Source organism: Hyla sarda, chromosome 2 (assembly GCF_029499605.1).
Source record: "Hyla sarda isolate aHylSar1 chromosome 2, aHylSar1.hap1, whole genome shotgun sequence".
Lineage (NCBI taxonomy): Eukaryota > Metazoa > Chordata > Amphibia > Anura > Hylidae > Hyla > Hyla sarda.
In genome coordinates, this window is record NC_079190.1 from 408051767 (window position 1) to 408076260 (window position 24494).

The window sequence follows — 24494 nt, forward strand, 5'->3', positions numbered from 1 at the left end:
ACAGCGGGCAGACCAGAGGGCAAGGGGGTAGGGAGGGGGGGAAGAGGGTGACGGCCGTACACCACGAAAAATGGGGATTTGGAGGAAGATTCAGAGACCCTGAAGTTATACGAGAATTCGGCCCATGGAAGGAGATCTGCCCAGTCATCCTGGCGGGAGGAAACAAAATGTCGCAAATAATCACCCAGGATCTGGTTAATTCTTTCTACTTGTCCATTGGACTGGGGATGATATGCAGAGGAAAAATTTAATTTAATCTTGAGTTGTTTACAGAGAGCTCTCCAGAATTTAGACACGAATTGGACCCCTCTATCCGAGACAATCTGCGTAGGCAACCCGTGAAGACGAAAAATGTGTACAAAAAATTGTTTAGCCAACTGAGGCGCAGAAGGAAGACCAGGAAGAGGGATGAAATGTGCCATTTTGGAGAATCGATCAACGACCACCCAAATAACGGTGTTGTCACGGGAAGGGGGTAAATCAGTAATAAAATCCATACCAATCAGAGACCAAGGCTGTTCGGGGACAGGCAGAGGATGAAGAAAACCAGCGGGCTTCTGGCGAGGAGTCTTATCCCGGGCACAGATAGTGCAGGCTCGCACAAAGTCCCCAACATCCGTCTCCAGAGTCGGCCACCAATAGAAGCGGGAGATGAGTTGCACAGATTTCTTGATGCCCGCATGACCTGCGAGATGGGAGGAGTGACCCCATTTGAGGATTCCGAGGCGTTGGCGTGGAGAAACAAAGGTCTTTCCTGGAGGAGTCTGCCTGATGGAGGCAGGAGAAGTGGAGATCAGGCAGTCAGGTGGAATGATGTGTTGCGGAGGGAGATCAACTTCTGAGGCATCCGAGGAACGAGAGAGAGCATCGGCCCTAATGTTCTTATCGGCAGGACGAAAGTGAATCTCAAAATTAAATCGGGCAAAGAACAGAGACCACCGGGCCTGGCGAGGATTCAGCCGTTGGGCCGACTGGAGGTAGGAGAGGTTCTTGTGGTCGGTGTAGATAATAACAGGAAATCTTGATCCCTCCAGCAGATGCCTCCATTCCTCAAGTGCTAATTTAATGGCTAGAAGCTCTCGATCCCCGATGGAGTAGTTCCTCTCCGCTGGAGAGAAGGTCCTAGAGAAAAAACCACAAGTGACAGCATGCCCGGAAGGATTTTTTTGTAGAAGAACAGCTCCAGCTCCTACTGAGGAGGCATCAACCTCCAATAGGAAGGGTTTGGAAGGGTCAGGTCTGGAGAGCACGGGAGCCGAAGAAAAGGCAGACTTGAGTCGTTTAAAGGAGTCCTCTGCTTGAGGAGGCCAAGACTTGGGATCAGCATTTTTCTTGGTTAAAGCCACGATAGGAGCCACAATGGTAGAAAAATGTGGAATAAATTGCCTGTAATAATTGGCGAACCCCAAAAAGCGTTGGATAGCACGGAGTCCGGAGGGGCGTGGCCAATTTAAGACGGCAGAGAGTTTGTCTGGATCCATCTGTAGTCCCTGGCCAGAGACCAAATATCCTAGAAAAGGAAGAGATTGGCATTCAAACAGACATTTCTCAATTTTGGCATAGAGTTGGTTGTCACGAAGTCTCTGAAGAACCATACGGACATGCTGGCGGTGTTCTTCTAGATTGGCAGAAAAAATTAGGATATCGTCCAGATATACCACAACACAGGAGTATAACAGATCACGAAAAATTTCATTGACAAAGTCTTGGAAGACGGCAGGGGCATTGCACAGTCCAAAGGGCATGACCAGATACTCAAAGTGTCCATCTCTGGTGTTAAATGCCGTTTTCCACTCGTCCCCCTCTCTGATGCGGATGAGGTTATAGGCGCCTCTTAAGTCCAATTTAGTGAAGATGTGGGCACCTTGGAGGCGATCAAAGAGTTCAGAGATGAGGGGTAAGGGGTAGCGGTTCTTAACCGTGATTTTATTAAGACCGCGGTAGTCAATGCAAGGACGTAGGGAGCCATCTTTTTTGGACACAAAGAAAAATCCGGCTCCGGCAGGAGAGGAGGATTTACGGATAAAGCCCTTTTTTAGATTCTCCTGGACGTATTCGGACATGGCAAGAGTCTCTGGGGCAGAGAGAGGATAAATTCTGCCCCGGGGTGGAGTAGTACCCGGGAGGAGGTCGATAGGGCAATCATAAGGCCTGTGAGGAGGTAGAGTCTCAGCTTGTTTTTTGCAGAAAACATCCGCGAAGTCCATATAGGCCTTAGGGAGACCGGTTACTGGAGGAACCACAGAGTTACGGCAAGGGTTATTGGGAACCGGTTTTAGACAGTTCTTGGAACAAGAGGACCCCCAACTCTTGATCTCCCCAGTGGACCAATCCAGGGTTGGGGAATGAAGTTGAAGCCAGGGAAGTCCAAGGAGAATCTCCGAGGTGCAATTGGGGAGGACCAAAAGTTCAATCCTCTCATGATGAGATCCGATGCTCATAAGAAGGGGCTCCGTGCGGAAACGTATGGCACAGTCCAATCTTTCATTATTTACACAATTGATGTAGAGGGGTCTGGCGAGACTGGTCACTGGGATGTTGAACCTGTTGACGAGAGAGGCCAAAATAAAATTTCCTGCAGATCCAGAGTCCAAGAAGGCCACTGTAGAGAAGGAGAAGGCAGAGGCAGACATCCGCACAGGCACAGTAAGACGTGGAGAAGCAGAGTAGACATCAAGGACTGTCTCACCTTTGTGCGGAGTCAGCGTACGTCTTTCCAGGCGGGGAGGACGGATAGGACAATCCCTCAGGAAGTGTTCGGTACTAGCACAGTACAGGCAGAGGTTCTCCATACGGCGTCGTGTCCTCTCTTGAGGTGTCAGGCGAGACCGGTCGACCTGCATAGCCTCCACGGCGGGAGGCACAGGAACAGATTGCAGGGTACCAGAGGAGAGAGGAGCCGAGGAGACGAAACGCCTCGTGCGAACAGAGTCCATATCTTGACGGAGTTCCTGACGCCTTTCAGAAAAACGCATGTCAATGCGAGTGGCTAGGTGAATAAGTTCATGTAGATTAGCAGGAATTTCTCGTGCGGCCAGAACATCTTTAATGTTGCTGGATAGGCCTTTTTTGAAGGTCGCGCAGAGGGCCTCATTATTCCAGGACAATTCTGAAGCAAGTGTACGGAATTGTACGGCATACTCGCCAACGGAAGAATTACCCTGGACCAGGTTCAACAGGGCAGTCTCAGCAGAAGAGGCTCGGGCAGGTTCCTCAAAGACACTTCGGATTTCCGAGAAGAAGGAGTGTACAGAGGCAGTGACGGGGTCATTGCGGTCCCAGAGCGGTGTGGCCCATGACAGGGCTTTTCCGGACAGAAGACTGACTACGAAAGCCACCTTAGACCTTTCAGTGGGAAACAGGTCCGACATCATCTCCAGATGCAGGGAACATTGGGAAAGGAAGCCACGGCAAAACTTAGAGTCCCCATCAAATTTATCCGGCAAGGATAAGCGTATCCCAGGAGCGGCCACTCGCTGCGGAGGAGGTGCAGGAGCTGGCGGAGGAGATGACTGCTGAAGCTGTGGTAGCAACTGTTGTAGCATAACGGTCAGTTGAGACAGCTGTTGGCCTTGTTGCGCAATCTGTTGTGACTGCTGGGCGACCACCGTGGTGAGGTCAGCGACAACTGGCAGAGGAACTTCAGCGGGATCCATGGCCGGATCTACTGTCACGATGCCGGCTGGCAGGTAGTGGACCCTCTGTGCCAGAGAGGGATTGGCGTGGACCGTGCTAGTGGACCGGTTCTAAGCCACTACTGGTTTTCACCAGAGCCCGCCGCAAAGCGGGATGGTCTTGCTGCGGCGGTAGTGACCAGGTCGTATCCACTAGCAACGGCTCACCTCTCTGGCTGCTGAAGATAGGCGCGGTACAAGGGAGTAGGCAGAAGCAAGGTCGGACGTAGCAGAAGGTCGGGGCAGGCAGCAAGGATCGTAGTCAGGGGCAACGGCAGAAGGTCTGGAAACACTGGCAAGGGACACACAAGGAACGCTTTCACTGGCACTAAGGCAACAAGATCCGGCAAGGGAGTGCAAGGGAAGTGAGGTAATATAGGGAAGTGCACAGGTGATAACCCTAATTGGAACCACTGCGCCAATCAGCGGCGCAGTGGCCCTTTAAATCGCAGAGACCCGGCGCGCGCGCGCCCTAGGGAGCGGGGCCGCGCGCGCCGGGACAGAACAGACGGGGAGCGAGTCAGGTAGGGGAGCCGGGGTGCGCATCGCGAGCGGGCGCTACCCGCATCGCGAATCGCATCCCGGCTGGCAGCAGGATCGCAGCGCCCCGGGTCAGAGGACGTGACCGGAGCGCTGCAGCGGAGGGGGAGAAGCAAGCGCTCCGGGGAGGAGCGGGAACCCGGAGCGCTCGGCGTAACACTGAAGTGTATTACACCCACCATGGAAATCCTTCATGAAAGAATAATGTCAGATTTACACATTACAGAGAAGACACGGATTCCCCTTCCGTTACTCTTCACTTTTCCCTGGCTGCGCCATTATCAGCAGAATAACATCAGATTTACCTTAGACGACTCTATATCCTTTCACTACTGTAAATGGTGCTGTCCTTTTACTACTATGTAATGTAAAATATGAAAAGGAAGATGGGACATATCCCTTTTATCTCGAATATAGAGCTACAATTCGTTTATGCTAAAAGTGAAAATGTAATTTTACTATGAATTACTAAATGTTAATTTAATTTTCTCTGGCACAAAGGTTTGTATCTTGCCAGAAAGCAATAGCCCTCGTGCCACTCATCTGTGCCCTTCATGCCTGCCTTCTATGTGATTCTCAAGAGTTCATTGACCTCCAAGTGACATTGCACAAGTCATATCTTGGTGGATGTGCACATTAGCTAGAGGCGATGTAGAAACATCGAGACAGTAATGTCTGCAGCTGCAGCCATGGGAAGCAAGATTTTACATTTTAAATGTTAGGATTGGCCTTATCTGCTCTGTGCAGAAAGATGTCTCCGGATGAAAACTGGAGTATAGAAAACTGTTACAAAACGCAAAGTTCAGTGGCTCGACTTTGTGAAATTGAGAGGTTACATTATAGGTAACCCTATTAAAATGTTAGAACATCAGGGGATTAATTTCAAGGAAGCTCCTAATTCTTAATAGTCATTTCGGAGGGAATAAGCCCTATAAGACTTGAGAAATCATTGCTGGCAGGTAAGAGATTTGTTTTTACTTTTGGAAACTCTAGTATCCAGTATCTAACAAAATGTTAATGTGTGTCTTATTTCTGGTAGTGAAGAGCGAATCGGTTTGAAACAAATCCTATTATTAATATTGCTAATCTAGTTGCTGAGTGGCCAGACATATACAGTAAAGTAAAAAAAATAAAAAATAAATGCTCACCGCTCATTGCTCTTGTCGGTAGCCAGGACCAGACCATTGTCTTGGTCTTGCTAGTGACCATCAATTTATCACTAGAGCCTTCAGGGTTTTCCTAAGCAGCATTATTCTAACCAATAAATGGCCACTAGAGGGTTTGCAGGAAGACACCGGTCCAAGCCTGCCTACAGCAGCAAGGAGCGGCCGAGTATGCCTCCTGCTCAGTTTGAAATCCCCATGGTGCCCTAGAGCAGAACATCACAGAAACTACCTAGACAGCAGGGACTCCTGTCATTTTAATAGATGTCCCAGCTTATGTATAGTAAATAGTAATTCACTATGCATTGCTGTTTATTGTATGGCCTTGCGGAGGTAGATGGTGATGCTATGCAATCCTTAACCTTTCTAGGATGAGCACTCTTCACGTGGTCTAGGGAGCATAGGGCTGAAGTTCAATATGCATTGAATCAAAAACAAATTTAATGGTCCAATATAAGCAAAATCTCTCAAAACAAATGGTCATTTTTAACTGCAAGTATAAATTATTTTATAAATGTGTAATAACTTATTATTAAATGGTTCTGGAAGTGACAGCACATTATTTAAATCAATAAATGTGGAAGCTATAAACTTCAAAACCAAAATAAAAAGCCCCAAAGAGGTAGAATAGGATTAGATAAAAATGGCTGCTTTCCTCCATACCTTGGGCCACACGTGCCAAGGGTTATGTTGTGCTGCAGATCCTCTGTAGTGGAGATAAGCTGGAAAACCTGGAACAACCAAGGACAGGTGTGGGGCTGTTTTTTCATATTGTTCTATTTCTGAACTGTGGGTTCAAAAAGGACTTTATGGGTAGGGTCACGTATGCTGTATTTTGCTGCTACATATATTTCTACCCATTTAAGTCAATGGATAGCAAAATAAGTTGCAGAAAATATGCAGCAAGATAGGTCACGTGTGATCCTACCCTTAAAGGGGTACTCCGGTGGAAAACTATTTGTTTTTAAATCAACTGGTGCCAGAAAGTTAATCAGATTTGTATATTACTTCTATTTAAAAATCTTAACCCTTTCAGTACTTAGCTGCTGTATGCTCCACGGGAAGTTCTTTTCTTTTTGAATTTTATTTCTCTGCTGACACCTCTGTCCATTTTAGGAACTGTCCAGAGCAGGATAGGTTTTCTATGGGGATTTGCTTCTACTCTGGACAGTTCCTAAAATGGACAGAGTTGTCAGCAGAGAGGACTTTGGTCAGACAGAAAGGAAATTTAAAATGAAAAAAACTTTCTGTGGAGCATATAGCATTTGATAAGTACTGGAAGGATTAAAAATTTTTAATAGAAGTAATTTACAAATCGAAGACATTTTTTTTTTTTTTTTTGGGGGGGGGGGGATTGTGCAGCTCACAAAAAATTAGTCGAGGCTTATATGGAATAATACTTAAACCTCAAAAAAAAGTACACAAATTTCATAAAGAAATATAGACAAATATTATTTATTTACCGTATTTATCGGCGTATAACACGCACTTTTTAGGCTAAAATTTTTAGCCTAAAGTCTGTGTGCGTGTTATACGCCAATACACCCCCAGGAAAGGCAGGGGGAGAGAGGCCGTCGCTGCCCGCTTCTCTCCCCCTGCCTTTCCTGGGGTCTAGAGCGCTGCTGCCGGCCCTTCTCACCCCCTGGTTATCGGCGCCGCTGCCCGTTCTGTCCCCCTGACTATCGGTGCCGGCGCCGATAGCCAGGGGGAGAGAAGCGACGCCGACAGCCAGGGGGGAGAGAAGGGGCAGCGGCACCCATTGCCGGCGCCGCTGCCCCGTTGCCTCCCCCCATCCCCGGTGGCATAATTACCTGAGTCGGGTCCGCGCTGCTCCAGGCCTCCGTCGTGCGTCCCCAGCGTTGTTGCTATGCACGGCGCGGCGCTCTGACGTCATGCGCCGCGCCGTTCAGCGCATAGCAACGACGCTGGGGACGCACGACGGAGGCCTGCAGCAGCGCGGACCCGACTCAGGTAATTATGCCACCGGGGATGGGGGGAGGCAACGGGGCAGCGGCGCCAGGGGGTGAAAAGGGCCGACAGCAGCGCTCTAGACCCCAGGAAAGGCAAGGGGAGAGAAGCGGGCAGCGACGGCCTCTCTCCCCCTGCCTTTCCTGGGGGTATATCTGGGTATACACGCGCACACACGCACCCTCATTTTACCATGGATATTTGGGTAAAAAACTTTTTTTACCCAAATATCCTTGGTAAAATGAGGGTGCGTGTTATAGGCCGGTGCGTGGTATACCCCGATAAATACGATAATTTACAAATATTTCTTTATTTAATTTACAAATCTGTTTAACATTATGATGTCAGTTGATTAAAAGAAAAATGTTTTCCAGCAGAGTAACCCTTTAAATGTTTTGATGATCTATACAATGATTGGGATTTTCAAAGTGGAAAACCCCCTTTAGTCTTCAGTAGCTGATCACATGATACAAGTTTGATAATTTAATGAACTTTATAGCCACCTTCAAAGTACATTGAAAGTTTTTTTTACATCAAAACATTGAAGCTTTTAGTCCTTTTATTGCCCATCCTTGATATGTAATGCCATTTTTCAAACCTTGATGTCTACGTTACAATCATAAATTGCTGCTGTCACTAGAAAAAAAGAACGGCAAGGAGGGAACAAACAATGTGGCCTCAAACCAAGCACAGTTTTTCTTTAGAAGAAAACCTCTATTTCACTTTCAGATATGCGCCATATGGAAAAGAATTGTTTTAGCATTCAAAATGCATAAAAAAAATTAAATAAAATTATACTACCATAAAGCCACATACAGGAATCCAGCATGTTTAAGTTAACCTAGTCTACAGGTCTGCATATTTGCTCTGCTGCTTTGTGTTCATGGTGAAAAGAAAATCATTATATACAAAAAGTTGTTCATATTTGCAAATCTGTGCACTACTGTACAATCTCTGTTATGTACTGCTTATATCTGGTAACAAAATTAAAAGTTTTCCAAAATGCTGGTTTCAAAAGACATAATGGTTATTCTGCTTGCATGGCGCTGACAGTCCCACAAAAGATAAAGTTTTTTTTCATAGTTGCTAGATAAAAAAAATAAAAAGTAGACTTTTAGGAAGTATAATTGTGATCTTAGATAAGGTTGGAATACACAGACCAGATAAATAGCCTTGCTCCTTAATCAAATTAGTAAGCACCTTCCGTGGACAACTTTGGGTAACCACTTCATGATGGGAACACCCCACTAATACAGCTGTTTTGGAAGTGTGCTGGGCCATTTGTCAAGCCTTAACAATTTAGCCCTTGGAAAGTCAGATTTAAAGTGTACCTGTCATTAACAAAAACTTTATATACAATGTAGAAAATAACATTACATGTATAGTTGTAATATACATTGATTAAAAAAATGGTCCCTGCAGCTATTGACTGTGTGTCTCTATAAAGAGACTGTACACTGAGGACAAGCAGGGCTCTGTGCACTGAGGACAAGCAGGGCTCTTTACACTGAGGACAAGCAGGGCTCTGTACACTGAGGACAAGCAGGGCTCTGTACACTAAGGACAAGCAGGGCTTTGTACACTGAGGACAAGCAGGGCTCTGTACACTGAGGACAAGCAGGGCTCTGTACACTGAGGACAAACAGGGCTCTGTACACTAAGGACAATCAGGACTCTGTACACTAAGGACAAGCAGGGCTCTGGGCACTCAGGACAAACTGAGCTCTGTGCACTGAAGACAAGCAGGACTCTGTGCACTGAGGACAAGCAGGGCTCTGTGCACTGAGGACAAGCAGGGCTCTGTGCAGGGGCGGACTGACAACTCTCTGGGCCACCGGACCAAGAAAAGACAAGGGCCTCCTGCAAGGCTCCACAGCTCATCAATTGTCTGCCAAGCCCCTATTCCACCCAAATCCCATACACAATAAACTAAAATTTATTTATGTAAGAAACACTTTAACATAGGTAAATTTCTATGACCAATAATACTGGTATACAAGGAGTAAATATATACCACCACACAATAACTGGATAATAGCGCCATACTGTACTGAATAAAACCACTATACACAGATCAGTGTACTATACAGGATATGTATACTATATACAGTAAGTGAGATTATATACAGGACCATATAGCGGTAGATACCAGCTGTACAGAGATCTGTATACAATATAAGTGATTATATACAGGACCACATTGCAGTAGATATCAGCTGTACACAGGATGTGTACACCATATAAGTGATTACAGTTACATTTGGGACTCACAATTATGTATTTTCCGATCAGAGATGTCCTCTTTAATTTTCTTATCCATCCGGATCAGACCTCCATGTCGATCTCTTAAAATCTGCAGGACAAACATGTCACACTCTACATTTTTTCAGTGTCCTCCCCTCCTCTACAAAATCTGCCCATCTATAGGACCAGCAGTTAACCCCCCCCTTCCCCATAGGTATAGGCAGCAGTTAACTCCCCCTTTCCCCATAGGTATAGTAGGCAGCAGTTAACCCCCCCCCCTTTCCCCATAGGTATGGGCAGCAGTAAATCCCCCCTCCCCCCATAGGTATAGGCAGCAGTTAATCCCCCTACATAGGTGTAGGCAGTAGTTAATCCCCCCTACATAGGCATAGGCAGCAGTTAAGTCCCCCCACCCCTTGAATGGTTTAAAAAAAAATATGATGCTCACCTGATATCCCACGCAGCAATCTCAGCAGCAGGAGCCCGCATCTTCTCCCCTCCACAGTGCTGGTGCCGATGAGTGATGCCATTGGCGCCTGCACTGCATGGGGGTGGGATCATGTCTCCTCTGTGTAAGCTGCAGATGCGGCTCACACAGAGGAGATACGTTCTGCTGTATGTGCGTGTACCGCACATACAGCAGAAGGCAGCGCTGTCTGCTGGGGATTGGATCGGCCGGTCAGTATGCCCCTGGCTCTGTGCACTGAGGACAAGCAGGGCTCTGTACAATTAGGGCAAGCAGGGTTCTATGCACCGAGGGCAAGCAGGGCTCTGTACATCGAGGACAAGCAGGGTTCTGTGCACCGAGGGCAAGCAGGGCTCTGTACAGCGAGGACAAGCAGGGCTCTGTGCACCGAGGGCAAGCAGGGCTCTGTGCACCGAGGGCAAGCAGGGCTCTTTGCACCGAGGGCAATAGTAGCAGAGACAGCATTTTTTTTCCACCCAAAAATATACATATTTTTTAACCGATGTATAATACAAATATACATATAAAGGTATTATCTACATTATATGAAACATTTTTGCAAAGGACAGGTACACTTTTAGTGTAAGAGCGTATATTACAGGTTGTGCTTTGTTCAGTGGAAAGCAATGCAATTTTTTCTTTACTGACAGCGCCTGTACACACAAACTCATCTCTAGATTTAACAGCCTCATTGTCATAACTCCGCATTTAAAGACCATTGCCACATTTCAGCTCAATTGTCTGATCCACCTCTATTATGGAGTTTAATCTTCAGTTGTCTGGAATATAGCCTGCAGTTCAGTGGTCACCACCGACTAAACATCATCATTAGTCTTAATGTCCTCTGAGGTGCCGGTAATTCTGAAACTGTTTCAGCGTGAGTGATTTTGTAGTCCAATCCCTGGCAGTCAGCAGTTAGTCAGCCATTACAGAATTTGCTGCGAGCGTCTCTCTGGTTGTTTGGATCCAGTTAAATAGTATAATCCAAGAAAAGTCAGGACAATGACCATGTTCTAGAAATGTAGACCTGTGCAAAACTCAAAAAGTATGTGTTCTGCTTATTTAGTGAAACTACAGGGAAATTTTCAGAATGAGGAAAATATAGTTACTATGGTCATATGACATACCAGCGATGTTAAAGGAGTAAAGTGGTGCCGTACAACTTATGCTTCCAAAGTAGAGGGGATAAGTGTCTAATCACTGGGGTTTGGACCGCTGTCCCCCCCCCCCCCCCCCCCGTGATTTCCTGCACAGCACATTGACTCTACCCAGGAGCAGAGCATGTATATTTCCAAAGTATAGGGGATAAGTGTCTGATCACAGGGGTTTGGACCACTGAGACCCCCCCGCGATCTCCTGCACAGGACCCTGGCTCTCCCCAGGAACAGAGCGTGTCGACCCCGGGTATCTCTCTAGGAGACCAGGAGATACCGAAGGCTGTATCTCCGTCTCTCCCATAGAGATGCATGGAGGGGGCGTGCCGGCCAGTGCTTTGTGCAGGGGTCGACGCGCTCTGTTCCTGGGGAAAGCCGAGGTGCCATGCAGGAGACCGCTGGGACCTCCAGCAATCAGACACTTATCCCCTATCATGTGGATAGGGATAATTTGTAGGAACCACAGTACTCCATTAAAGGGGTACTCCGGTGCTTAGACATCTTATCCCCTATCCAAAGGATAGGGGATAACATGCCTGATCGCGGGAGTCCCGCCGCTTGGGACCCCTTTGATCTTGCATGCGGCACCCTGTTTGTAATCAGTCCCCGGAGCGTGTTCGCTCCGGGACTGGTTAACGGCGACCACAGGGCGGCGTGTGACGTCACGCCTCCGCCCCCGTGTGATGTCACGCTCCGCCCCTCAATGCATGCCTACGGGAAGGGGCGTGATAGCTGTCACGCCCCCTCCCGTAGGCTTGCATTGAGGGGCGGAGCTTGACATCACACGGGGGCGTGACGTCACTCGCCGCCCACCCTGTGGTCGCTGGTAATCAGTCCCGGAGCGAACACGCTCCGGGGACTGATTACAAACGGGGTGCCGCGTGCAAGATCACGGGGGTCCCCAGCGGCGGGACTCCCGCGATCAGGCATCTTATCCCCTATCCTTTGGATAGGGGATAAGATGTCTAAGCACCGGAGAACCCATTTAAAGGAAATCTGTCAGCTATATTTGCTGCTGAGAGTTAAAGACACTGTTGAATAGCTGTTAGGGTATAAAAGAAAACTTTACCTTTCATGGAGCTGATGGTGTTTGCCAAATTTATAAAATTGCCTTTATGTTTATTAGCCAAGTGTTGAGGGGGCAAAGCAGAGCTGCTCAAGTACCACCGCCTGGCATTTCTCCTAATTTGCACTTACCTCCCATTCTTTCCTTGACTGACCAACAAATATATGCACATCAGTCAAGGAGGGGCTTGGAGGTTAAGGTGAGTGAGGAGGCGGCATAGAATCAGCTATCAGCTCCAGAAAAGGTACAGTTTGCTTTCATACCTAAACAGCTATACAATGGTGCCTGCAGGGCGTAGCAGCAAATAGAGCTGACAGATACTATTTAAAGGGCCATCCTATCTGAAGAAGATATCCCCCTATCCACATCATAAGAGACAACAAGCTGATCCTGTACAGTACACACAGTGTCCTAAAAAAAAGTAAAATGGAGCCGCCTTTACCTGGTGTCCAAAGGAGCAGCTAACACTGGCACAGGTAAAGACTAGTACCGGACAAAGTACCACCCTGTACTGTAGGGAGACGCTACCAGACAGCCAGTCAGTGCATGCACTGCAGTAATACAGGGGTTTTACCAGTGAATGCCCATTCTGATTGGTCAGTTCTTCCAGCTGATGACATGTATTGCAGGTCTGGACTGTCTGTAGCATTGTATGTTGAGTCTGGTTTCAAGTTACAATGGTCCAGACCACTGCATGTTGAAAATATTGTAATTAGAGGAACCAATGTTCATGAATTTCATGGGAGCCTTGTCAAACTTACTTGTTTAACAATGTTGAAAGACCCATCGAAATTCTATGGAGCCAATAACAAATCCATTTGAAAAAAAAATTAAAATTAAACAGGTGTTTGGAAAAGATACCTCAAAGCGATATGACCAGGCTTTTATTGATATTATTGCATATGTAAAGGCGACTCTGTTCTGCTACATCCACATCACACATTTTACACCGGCATTGTTCAGATAAAATGACGGCTGTTAATAGCCATGCTGAGATCAAACAACAGGCAGTCACAGCGGTCATAGACATAATTTATGAATGTGTGCATTTTATAAGACTCCTTGTTTGGGAAAGAAATACATTCTAGAACAATACATCAATACGAAAAAGTCTGCTAAAGTAAGGAACTTTCAATGCCAAATCTTAATTCTGTAGATATTGAAGCTTATGCCTACAGCAAAAATAGTAGTTTATACTGTATATTAAGATTATCTGCATAACATTAATGGAGTAATGATTTAAATAGACACAGTCAGTTTCAAAATATTTTTATATGTTGTACGTCTTGGCAAAACATTAATCTTTTTAATATACTTCATAAGAAAATGTTATTTCCTTTTTATAGAAATGATGGCTTATAAAATCATTGCTTTGTGGAGGGGGGGACGTGGCTAGCGCTGGGCATGAGCGGACGCACAGAGCTGTAGCTCCCGCTCCCAAGCCCGTGCAACGAAGAATCCTGACCTGATCCCGGCTTTCCTTTCAGCCCGGACCTGCTCACATACCCAGGGGATGCTGGCCAAACAAGATCCTGCCCGAAATAAGGGCAGTGCGGCCTAGGAAAAGCTTAAAGAATTTGCCCGCGATCAGTCCCAAGATGGCGCCCGGACCTTGAACTCCTCCTGAGGGAGATGGTCGCCCACACTAAGGGACGAATCTCTGCCATTGAGGACACACTTGCTCCTGTACCTGCCTCCCTATCTGACCTCACTTCTAAGCTAGAGCAATGCAGGCAGAAAGCTGATGACCTGGAAAATAGACTGAGAAGGAACAACATACGCATTATTGGGATGCCTGAAAGATCTGAGGGCTCTGCCCCGGGGGCCTTTGTGGAACAATGGCTGAAGGACTAATTTTCTCATGCGCCATTTTCTATTGCCTTCACTATGAATGGGCACACCGCGTCCCTGCAAAACCACCACCTCCTGGGGCCCCTCCACGGCCCTTGCTGGCCCGCATACTGAATTGAAATGACTATGATCTTATTCTCCGGCTGGCGTGAAGAGCTCCTGACCTCACCTACGACAATGCCAAACTTTCAATACTTCCCGACTTTTTTGCAGCTTCACAACGACGGAGAGCTACGTTTGTGGAAGTTAAACAAAAGCTGCGAGACCTGGGATTGCCTATCCTATGGCCTATCCAGCCAGACTCCGTGTGGTGGATGGTGACCGTACCCTCTTCTTCACTGATCCGGGAGAGGCTGCCGACTGGGTGCGCCGCCAGCGAGGAACCCTCGCCGCTGAGTTCTCCTGCTGATGCTCCACCACCTTGCTGCTCTGGACACTTGATCCCAAGATGCTGATGAGTCACTTTTGCAGCGGGGTTTCCCCATGCAAGGGTGGTATGCTTGGGGGATTATAATCTTACCCCGGATCCCATGATGGATCGCTTTCATGTGACAACGCCATTGTCTCCGCCACCCACTCCTACCCCCCTGGCCTCTTTTTTGTCTGAGGTAGGCTGACTGGACGTTTTTAGATGTAAATTCCCCCGTCTGTTGCAGTACTCTTGCTTTTCCATTGGGAGTGACATCCTATCTCGTATTGACCTAGCTTGCTGTAATCCCCTTTTTTATGCCCTGGAGATTCATGTGTCCTTTGGGACCCGCCCTATCTCTGACCACTCTTCCTTGCTAAAGGAGATATTGCTGTCTCAAGAGTCCTATGTTCAGAGGTGGAAGGTACATCATTTCTGGCTGCAGTTGATCGGCTTACATGACAGGATCCCTGACCAACTCCAAACATTCCTTCTGGTTAACCAACCTTCGGTTACTACAGCCCTATTGTGGGAAACTCTCAAGGCATATTTACATGGTTGTTTGAGGTCTACCATCTCCTACATTAAAAGGGAGGTGGCGGTCAGGGAGACGGAGCTGGCTTGCACGTGTGCTGACTTGTAATTGACCCAATGGAAGCTAACAAACACACCTGGCTTACTACTGGTAGGCAGTATATGCTCCACCTTAATGAAAAAAAATGAATCGTAAATTGTTCTTCTCCAAACAATTCCATTTTGAGCACGGTAACCAGTCCTGTAAATTATTGGCACACATGGTTAAACAGAATCAGGCAGCCCCCCCGATCCTCAGAATAGCCTCTAAGACTGGTCAGGTATTGGTAGATTGCGTTTATTGCTCGGCGCTTTGCTCAATTTTATTACTCCCTTTATGCTTCTCAGGTTTGTTACTGCACTGAGGATCTGATCTCCTACCTGGACTCTATCCAGTTCCCTGTACTTACCCCCAGCTCTGTCTCCCTGCTGGACTCTCCTATTAGTGGAGGAAATCTCTGAAGCCCTGGCGGCATGCGGTAAGGAACCCGGCCCTGATGGCCTCCCTGTGGAAGTCTATTCCCGCTATGCTACTCTTCTTTATGGTCCTTTGAAAGAAATGCATGATGCTGCTTTTGAGGCCGGCCCCCTTCTGCCCACCATGTATGAGGCTAATATAGTGGTTCTTCTTAAACCTGACAAGGACCCCTTCAGTGTGGTTCTTATAGGCCCATTTCCATAGTTAACGTAACTATAAAATGCTAACGAAAGTGCTTGCCAATAGACTGAACATGGTTATACTCTCCATCATTTATGGGGACCAAACAGGCTTCATGCCCGTCAAGTAAACCTCTGACAACATCCGGAGAGTTCAGGTTGCAGTCCAAATTGAGGGCTGGGCCTTGGCCTCCTTATATGCGGCCAAGCCCTTCGAGGTTCTGGTTCATTTTGGTTTTGGCCCACAATTTATTCACTGGGTATCGATTATATATTCCTCCCCCCAGGCCCAATTTGTTGTAAATGGCCTTTCCTCTTCTTTACCTATTTACCTTGGGCAGGGGAACGTGCCAGGGGTGCCCCCTGTTGCCGCTCCTCTTTGCGGTGGCCGTGGAGCCCCTGGCCCTTCTCCTTCGACAAGACCCGCTGTTTTTTGGTATTACTATAGATGGGAGGGAGGACCGTCTTGGCCTCTATGCTGATGACCTGATTTTGTTTATGTCCCGACCCTTTGAGACGCTCTCCCATGCTATCTCTATTATTGACCAATTTGGGGATTTTTCCGGTCTACGAATTAATTGGGCAAAACACGCCTATATGCCTCTCCAACTGCGACCTGGGCCTTCCACCCTCTGCGGTCTGGCTGTTTTTTTTCTGGGCATAGTCATACATAGAGATTCCTACCTGGCTCTCTAGGTTAACAATTGGGCAAAACACGCCTATATGCCTCTCCAACTGCGACCTGGGCCTTCCACCCTCTGCGGTCTGGCTGTTTTTTTCCCAATTTAAGTACCTGGGCATAGTCATACATAGAGATTCCTACCTGGATCTCTAGGTTAACATTTAATCCCTTCTTTCCTATGTCAAGAACAAATCTCGAATGTGGGGGGCCATCTTTGGCTAAGATGATCATTTTGCCCAAACTACTATATCTCCTTGAGCACTCCTCTAACCCAGTCCCGATTACTTTTTTTTAAGACCTTGGATTCTCTTATCCTGGCCTTTCTCTGGGGGGCTGGTAGATCAAAACTAAAACTCTCCACCCTGCAGCGCCCTAAGGACCTGGGGGGGTGCACTCCCCGATTTCAAAACGGATTATTTGGCGGGTCAGCTCCGCTATCTTCCACATTGGGTCTCTCCTGACCCCCTGCCGAATGCGGAGCTTCACTTGGCCTCTTTCTTAGGTCTTGCTTCTCTGCGTGCCTTTTTGGAGGGCGCCCCCCCTCGGGTCCACAAGCTCCTTCCCCGGCATAATCTAGCTTTACAGGTATGGCGCAAGGCGGAGACGCTCACTTCTTTTACTGACATTAAAGATGACCTTCCCCTTTGGAATAACCCCCATCTTCCTCACTTGACGGATGCCCTAGACCCTCCCTTCTGTGTAGCTCATGGGGTTGCACAGTTGGGGGACATATTTCAGGATGACGATCTGAAATCTTTTATGCAGGTCCAAACTGACTATGGGGTTCCCCGGGAGGCATTTTACAGATATCTCCAGCTCCGCCACATTCTGATTGCCCAGTTCCCCTCCCTGAGACCTCCCATTTCTGCTTATCTCCTTATTGGGATCCTCCAATCCCAAGGACCGAGAGGCTTAATTTCAATCCTATACAAGCAAAGCACCTCACTAGGGCAAAAATTGCTAATGTTGATGATGTGGCGGAGGCTTATTGGAAGGCATGCATCCCATCGCTCACAACGGAAGACTGGTTGGAGATATTGTCCTCTCATTTAATGGTCTCTCCGGCGGCTAACAACAAATAAATTCAGCTCTATATCATTCACCATTGCTATCTTACTCCGCTGAGACGTTTTAGAATGGGGCGGATGCCTTCCGGTGAATGCCACAGATGTCATTCCCCTAGGGATGATCTTTGGCATAAGATATGGCAGTGTCCCTTCCACCTGACGTACTTGCAGGGTATCACAGATTTTCTGTCCTCTCTCATCTACACCCCGGTCTCGTTAGACCCCCTGTTATGTATTTTCCCGAGGAGTCTTGGCAACATAACATGCAGATTTTCTTAATTGAGTTGTTGTTCATAGCTAGAAAAGCAATAGCCCTATGATGGATGGATCCCTGTCCGCCCTCTCTCCCGCAATGGAAGAAGCTGGTTAATGCTATACTTCCTTATGAGCAACTAGTTTTCAAACAAGTAAATGCCCTGACAAATTCCTCAAGGTGCGGGGAACAATGTGTGGGTCACCTCTTACTCGATACTCACCCTCTGCATTTACCTCCTTAATGTCCTCTGGTACTCTCCATTTTAATCCCTCTTCTCACTCCTTTGGTTTCCCTCTCCCTTTTCTTATTCCATTTCTCCATTCTGTGTCTCTGTACTTTTTCATTAAGGGGCGGCAGCTCTATATGTACTCTGTCTCTTTCTTTGCATCTCCTTTATGTTTGGCCTCTGATGCGGTGTCTCGGCTATGCCACACTACACCATGATAGGGTGTATTAAGTTATGTTAGTGTTATTAGGTTGGGTTTTCCTATGACTGGGTTGCTCTACACTGATGGTATTGTATGACCTTTGTCATTCTGTATTGCCTGTTTTTCATTACTGTTATTCTGTCATACGTGTAACCACTCTGTGGAGCTGTTGTACTTGCATTTACTCAAACTTCAATTAAAAAAATCATGGCTTTGTCCAAGCTTTAAGACAGGAAGGGAGCACAGATGATTGCTATCAGACAGGAGAGAGCACAGAAGAGTCCCATCAGACAGGAGAGAGCACAGAGGAGTCCCATCAGACAGGAGAGAGCACAGAGGAGTCCTATCAGACAGGAGAGAGCACAGAGGAGTATTATCAGACAGGAAAGTGCACAGATGAGTGCTATGAGACATGAGAGAGCACAGAGGAGTACTGTCAGACAGGAGAGAGCACAGAGGAGTGCTATAAGACAGGAGAGAGCACAGAGGAGTGCTACCAGACAGGAGAGAACAAAAAGGAGTACTATCAGACAGGAGAGAGCACAGAGGAGTATTATCAAACAGGAGAGAGCACAGAGGAGTACTATCAGACAGGAGAGAGCACATGAGTACTAGCCCACCCTCACTTACTGGACTTTGTCCATGCCTGTGCTTCAGCTTGGACAAAGCCATGGTTTTATAAGCCATGATTTCTGTAAAAAGGAAATAAACATTTTCTTATGAAGTATATTAGAAAGATTTATATTTTGCCAAGATGTACAATATCTAAAAGGTTGCAGTATCTGACAGTGTCCATTTAATGTACTAAATTCATACCAAACATCTGCTGTAAACATTGGCTGGACATCAACCTCCTTATAAAAGAATGTATGGGCAGCATAATATGTTAACTACTTATTTTGTCTTTTCTTCAAGGTCCTGCTACAGTTTGTGAGACAGAAGGAATTTCCCTCATTTGTCCCCGTTCATCTGCTTTATCCCCGTTTCCCATGAGAAACATCTCCGGCATGGCAAATGAGATTCAAGATCAAAAAGCACTGAATCCTAATTGAGATCCAGACAGACTCCTATCTTCGACAAAATAGCAAGTTACATCTAAGCAATTATTCTAAATGAGAGTAATAAACATCTAAATGACTTTACCCTTCAAAGAACGAATAAAAATGTTGATAATCGGAGTTATAATATTGTTTAGGGCTGCAACAATTAATCGATATTATCAATAAAGGGATCTGTTGTCTATGCGCTCCGCCCACTATGCGCTGCGCCCACTCTCCGGCCGGCTCCCAGCATGGGAATATGAAGTTACAGTGCTATGATGTCATATTTCCCACCAGGAGCTCTGATTGGTCGGCACTGATTAACCAATCAGAGCTCCCAGTAGGGAACATGAGCCGGCCGGCCAGGGGCAGAGTGCAGAGTCGTCCTCACCTCCGTACGAGGTACGAAGGTGCAAGCATTACCAGTTGGAACTTAATGTGATCTGAGATAAGGTCCTTTTCCTTAATTTGCTGGTCGTGCATGATTGACTTACAGGGCTCCATGTTGGGAGCAGTTTAGGGTGGGTAGGAGGCATGCCACTCCACTGCGAGAGTTGGCCGGCCCCTCCAACTGCTCACCGGCATTAAAAGACGGCATGAATATAACTTCAAAAACTGCAGGCAAAGTAAGGAAAAGGACCTTCTCTTAGATCACATTATGCCCTAACTGATGGTGCCTGCACCTCCGTACCTTGTACGGTTATGACAGTTTCACTTGAAATGCTAAGTCAGTGTTTCCCAAACAGCGTGCCTCCAGCTGTTGCAAAACTACAACTCCTAGCATGCCCGGACAGCCTTTGGCTGTCCGGGCATGCTGGGAGTTGTAGTTTTGAAACTGCTGGAGGCCCCCTGGTGGGAAAACACTGTGCCAAGTAATAATAGGGGCATGGGGGAAGCATAAAAAACCTTGTTTACCTATAAAGCCTAACTTTTTTTGGCCATTTTTCTGTTTATCCCCGATTAATTTATCGGCAACAAAACGATTTGTAGCAGCCCTAATATTGTTTAACAAAATTTGTCAATCATTCACGATTACGAAACAATCCAGAGATCATTCCAAGATGAAGTGCAGACTCACCATTATTGACCAGTAGATGGAGGGACAGATTTCTTGCTTTGAAATTCTGCACACAATTCCGTATGGACTTCATGGAAGCCAAATCACAAAATAAAAATTCAACTGAGAAAGAAGAAAACACATTTATAAATACATTTCTGAAAGGCTTCCGAGAAGCAGTGAAGTTTATGTTCCATTTTACACTACAACTACGAAGTTAATCATAGACTTTTGGCAGACGAAGAAAGAGAAAGCCATGTGAATATACAGCCTATTATTTAGGACAAGCAATTTGGTTTCAGCTCTGTTTTAGCTATACAGAAGAATATAATAGACTGTGTTGCCAAAATATTAGACAATACCTCTTACTTACGCATGGAAGAAGGAACCATTTTATGGAATGAACAATGCATACTTAATAACTTGGTAGAGAGACTTGTCTTGTATATTCAATGATAAGTACAAATAATAACTGTTCTGCTTAAATGGCTGTATTAGGTAGTAATGTAGAAAAGGTGGAATAAAAAATCAGTCTCAGAGGCCCAGATATGTTGGAATACCATCAACAGGTATTCCAGTGTATACTATGGCATACCCATTGCACAGGGTGTAGACTTAAAAGGGAACCTATCCCCAGATTTGACCATAGTTAAAGGGGTTATCCAGGATAGAAAAACAGAGCTTTTTATTTCAAAAACAGCTCCACGTCTGTCTCCAGGTTGGGTGTTGTATTACAACTTGTCTCCATTAATTTCAATGGAACTGAGCTGCAGAGTCACACCCAAGCTGGAGACAGACGGGGAGCAGTTTATGAAAGAAATCACCTTAGTTTTTCTATTCCTGGATAACCCCTTTAACTGTTGACAACACTTTATACAGGGTAAAATAGACTTTCTCCCCATATGCTGATGTCCACCTGTCCGTCAGCGATGTTGTAAAAAAAAGTGCCATATTCATGGGTGATTGACAGCCTGGCCATGGTCGACATCACTGCACTGCTCTCTCTTCTCATGGAAATCTTAAGGTAGCCCATATGCCACTTCATGCCCAGGGATATTGCTGGGCCTGTGTGAGATTTCAGCGAGGAAAGGGAGCAGAGTAGTGACGTTGCGTATGCCCCAGTTGTCAATCATGCGGGAGTAGGAGTGAATACAGCCCGGAGGGAATTGACTACCACAGGACGGCACACGTCCTGATAACTACTTACAGGGCATTAGAGTACGGTGAAGAAGACTCATGATACTACTTTTCTACAACATTGTGGAAGGGCAGAAAGACATCAGCACATGGTGATAACTCTTATTTTACCATATGTAATGGACCAGAATAATGACTTCTGCTGCAGACTACCCTAGGACATCTGTGGCCCCTCACTTCAACAGCCACCACCACCAACTACTGCAGCACAACAACCGTATCCTATAATACTGCTGTGCAGCATAGTTCACAGATTAAGATCTTGGGAATTTGAAGGCCAAATCAGCTCCTCAAATTTTTCCTCAGATTATTCCCAGACAAATTTGAAAAACAAACAAGTGTGCCATGGTGCATTATCCTGCTGAAGCTGCTGTCATTAGGTATTATCATTGTTGTCAAGGGGTATACTTGGTCTGCAATTATATTAAGGTAGATAGTACATGTCAAAAGACGATCCACATGAATGCCAGGACTGAAGGTTTTCCAGCAGAACAGAGCATGCTCTTACAGCTTTCCATCATAGATAGCATTAACTTTTTAACATTTGTATCAAAGTATAAATGGACCAAATGGGCTAGCTTTTGGTCCCCATGTGTGTTAATCAGCCTTGGGTTCGCATGACTGATGTGTTTCCTTGAACCACTGCATACCAGAAATCCAATCCACCCCCCATTATTTAGGAGGTGAACAATGTTATTATCTTTATTAGTGAGAGGATTGAGTGTTCTAACTGCCCATTCCCCAATAGACTCTGGTAGATGTTGTGTTTTTCCGCTGCTAAGGCAGGAGGTCATGAGGCTACTATGGTCACCAAAAATGTAAACTGTGTGATCTTATAAATTATCAAAAATATAAACATTGCAATTGCTATCTCTGGGCCCGACTATTTATATAGAATAATTTAGCTCATTGATTGGCACTTTTACAATCAATATATAAACATATATATATATATATATATATATATATATATATATATATATATATAGTAAAACATTATAGGCTAATGTTTGTAACTACCATACAGTAAAGTTAGTTTAATAGCAACTACATGGTATTTCTTTGAAGGAGATATGAACATGTGTGGAAGTTTAATAAAGCATTAAAAGCTTATATTAGTAGTTACATATAGTAAAACGAAATATTCGTAGGATTTAGTAACTATGCCACAGTATAACACCAGCTATAATGGTTAGTTCAATATCATATCCATGGTATAGAAAGAGAACGTCAAACCAAATGATATACAGAAAGGGCAAATACCTAATTTCTAGATATATAGAATAGAGGTGACTTTCATAAACACACCACCCACTTCTAACTAACCACACATATCTGTTTTAGGTACACTACAAGATATAATCTCAAGGCATATACTGAGGAATAGTGGGGTGGCACCATTAAGTAGGTACAGATTGCAGCCCAATATCGGTAAATAATACCTAGAGAGTGGAGGAAAGCCAGGAAAAACCAATAGGGGTGCACATAAAAAAAAATAAAAATTGTTTAATATTGCACAAAAAATAAACTTTGATGGCACTCACCTATTAAAACGTAGACTTTATTGCTTCATATTAAAAGATGCTAGCTCTTGGCTTGACAGGAACAAAAACTGCAGAACCCGTAGCCATTGCTCAGTGCAGCTACGGCTGCTGTGGTTTTTGTTCCAGCCAAGAGCCAGCATCTTTTAATATGAAGCAATAAAGTCTACATTTTAATAAGTGAGTGCCATCAAAGTTTCTTTATTGTGCTCTACAAGATATCTATTTTACTTAAATTTCCTTGTGGATATATTTTTCTTTTATCAATTAGATGCTAAGGCTCAGAGACTATGCTATATGAAGGGAGTGATCCACATCCTAGAATAGCATAGCACATTATTTATCATGGTTATATATGAACATGTGTACTTTTTACAGTTGTTATGTCACACACCCTACTCATTTGCACATGAGACTGGGTGCTTAAAAATATGTCACTTGCACTTAAGGCCAAGCTTGAAAAAGGCTCTATTGTTGAGCCGAAACATTGCTGAAATAAATACATAATTTTTTCAGGATTTGGATGTTCGGAGTGCCACTTCTTCCTTCACTAAGCTATAAGAAAATACAATGAAAGGCCTTTAATTTATGGTGTGATGCAAGAAATCAACAACACCTGTTCTATTCTGAAACTCCATAAAATGTTATAATAACATGTGAATATAAAATGTAAGTCCATGTATGATGGACTATTTTATATTCAATTAAATAACATTTATTATTTAGAATTTAGAGTTGATCTTTGCATGAACCTTCTTAAAGATGGCCGCCAGAGTCAAAATGTTCTGACCTGGATAAAACCCATGACAAAGATTATAACCCCTGCCACACAGCCTATAGCCTATGGAAGGCTGCACCTTCCACCACCATCAAGAACTTCAGGTTAGTAACATTTATTATGGCACTTCTAAATGAGGGCTCATAGTAGACTTTGTGTGGAGACTGCACACTGTACAGATCTGGTACACAACTGCATGCATTAATGCCTAAGGTATAGAACTGCAAAAGCCTGAATAATGTCTAAGCATTGTAATTGAAAGGAGTATGTATTTCTCCCATAATGTGTGGCCTGCAAATATATTTTTGTCAATACAATTATCAGTTTTAATAGTTTAAATCAATGTGTGACATTTTCATAATGGTGAAGGTGGTCCATGACACTAGTCAATGTCAAATCTGCTCTAATCAGTAAGGCTTAAGTATCTTCTATGATACAGCTTCTTAACCTTATTTTAAGCTTCAAAGACATCAGAGTTCAATTCAAGTTCAAGATAGATAGAAAAAATCATATAAAATTCAAATGCTTGTTCCTTGAAAAATATAAATTAAAATGACCTAACTCAAAGTCAGGCTCCATTAACACCATACAAACCAAAGTATTCTCTACATTAAAGAAATAAAATTACTGGCAAAAGTGTCTTAAAGGAAATCTGTCACCAGTGTCACCTGCACTAACCTGTT

The 24494-nt window shown here is 45.2% G+C and overlaps 1 protein-coding gene across 4 annotated transcripts in view; it reads right to left on the minus strand.

The window, feature by feature from the left end:
- DHRSX (dehydrogenase/reductase X-linked) overlaps positions 1 to 24494 on the minus strand; it is a 474272-nt gene that overhangs the window by 96471 nt on the left and 353307 nt on the right. For all 4 annotated transcript variants that reach the window (XM_056558834.1, XM_056558835.1, XM_056558832.1 and 1 more), the window contains exon 4: positions 20317 to 20418. In XM_056558834.1, coding sequence (XP_056414809.1) covers positions 20317 to 20418 — 102 coding nt within the window. The remainder of the gene's footprint in view (positions 1 to 20316; positions 20419 to 24494) is intronic.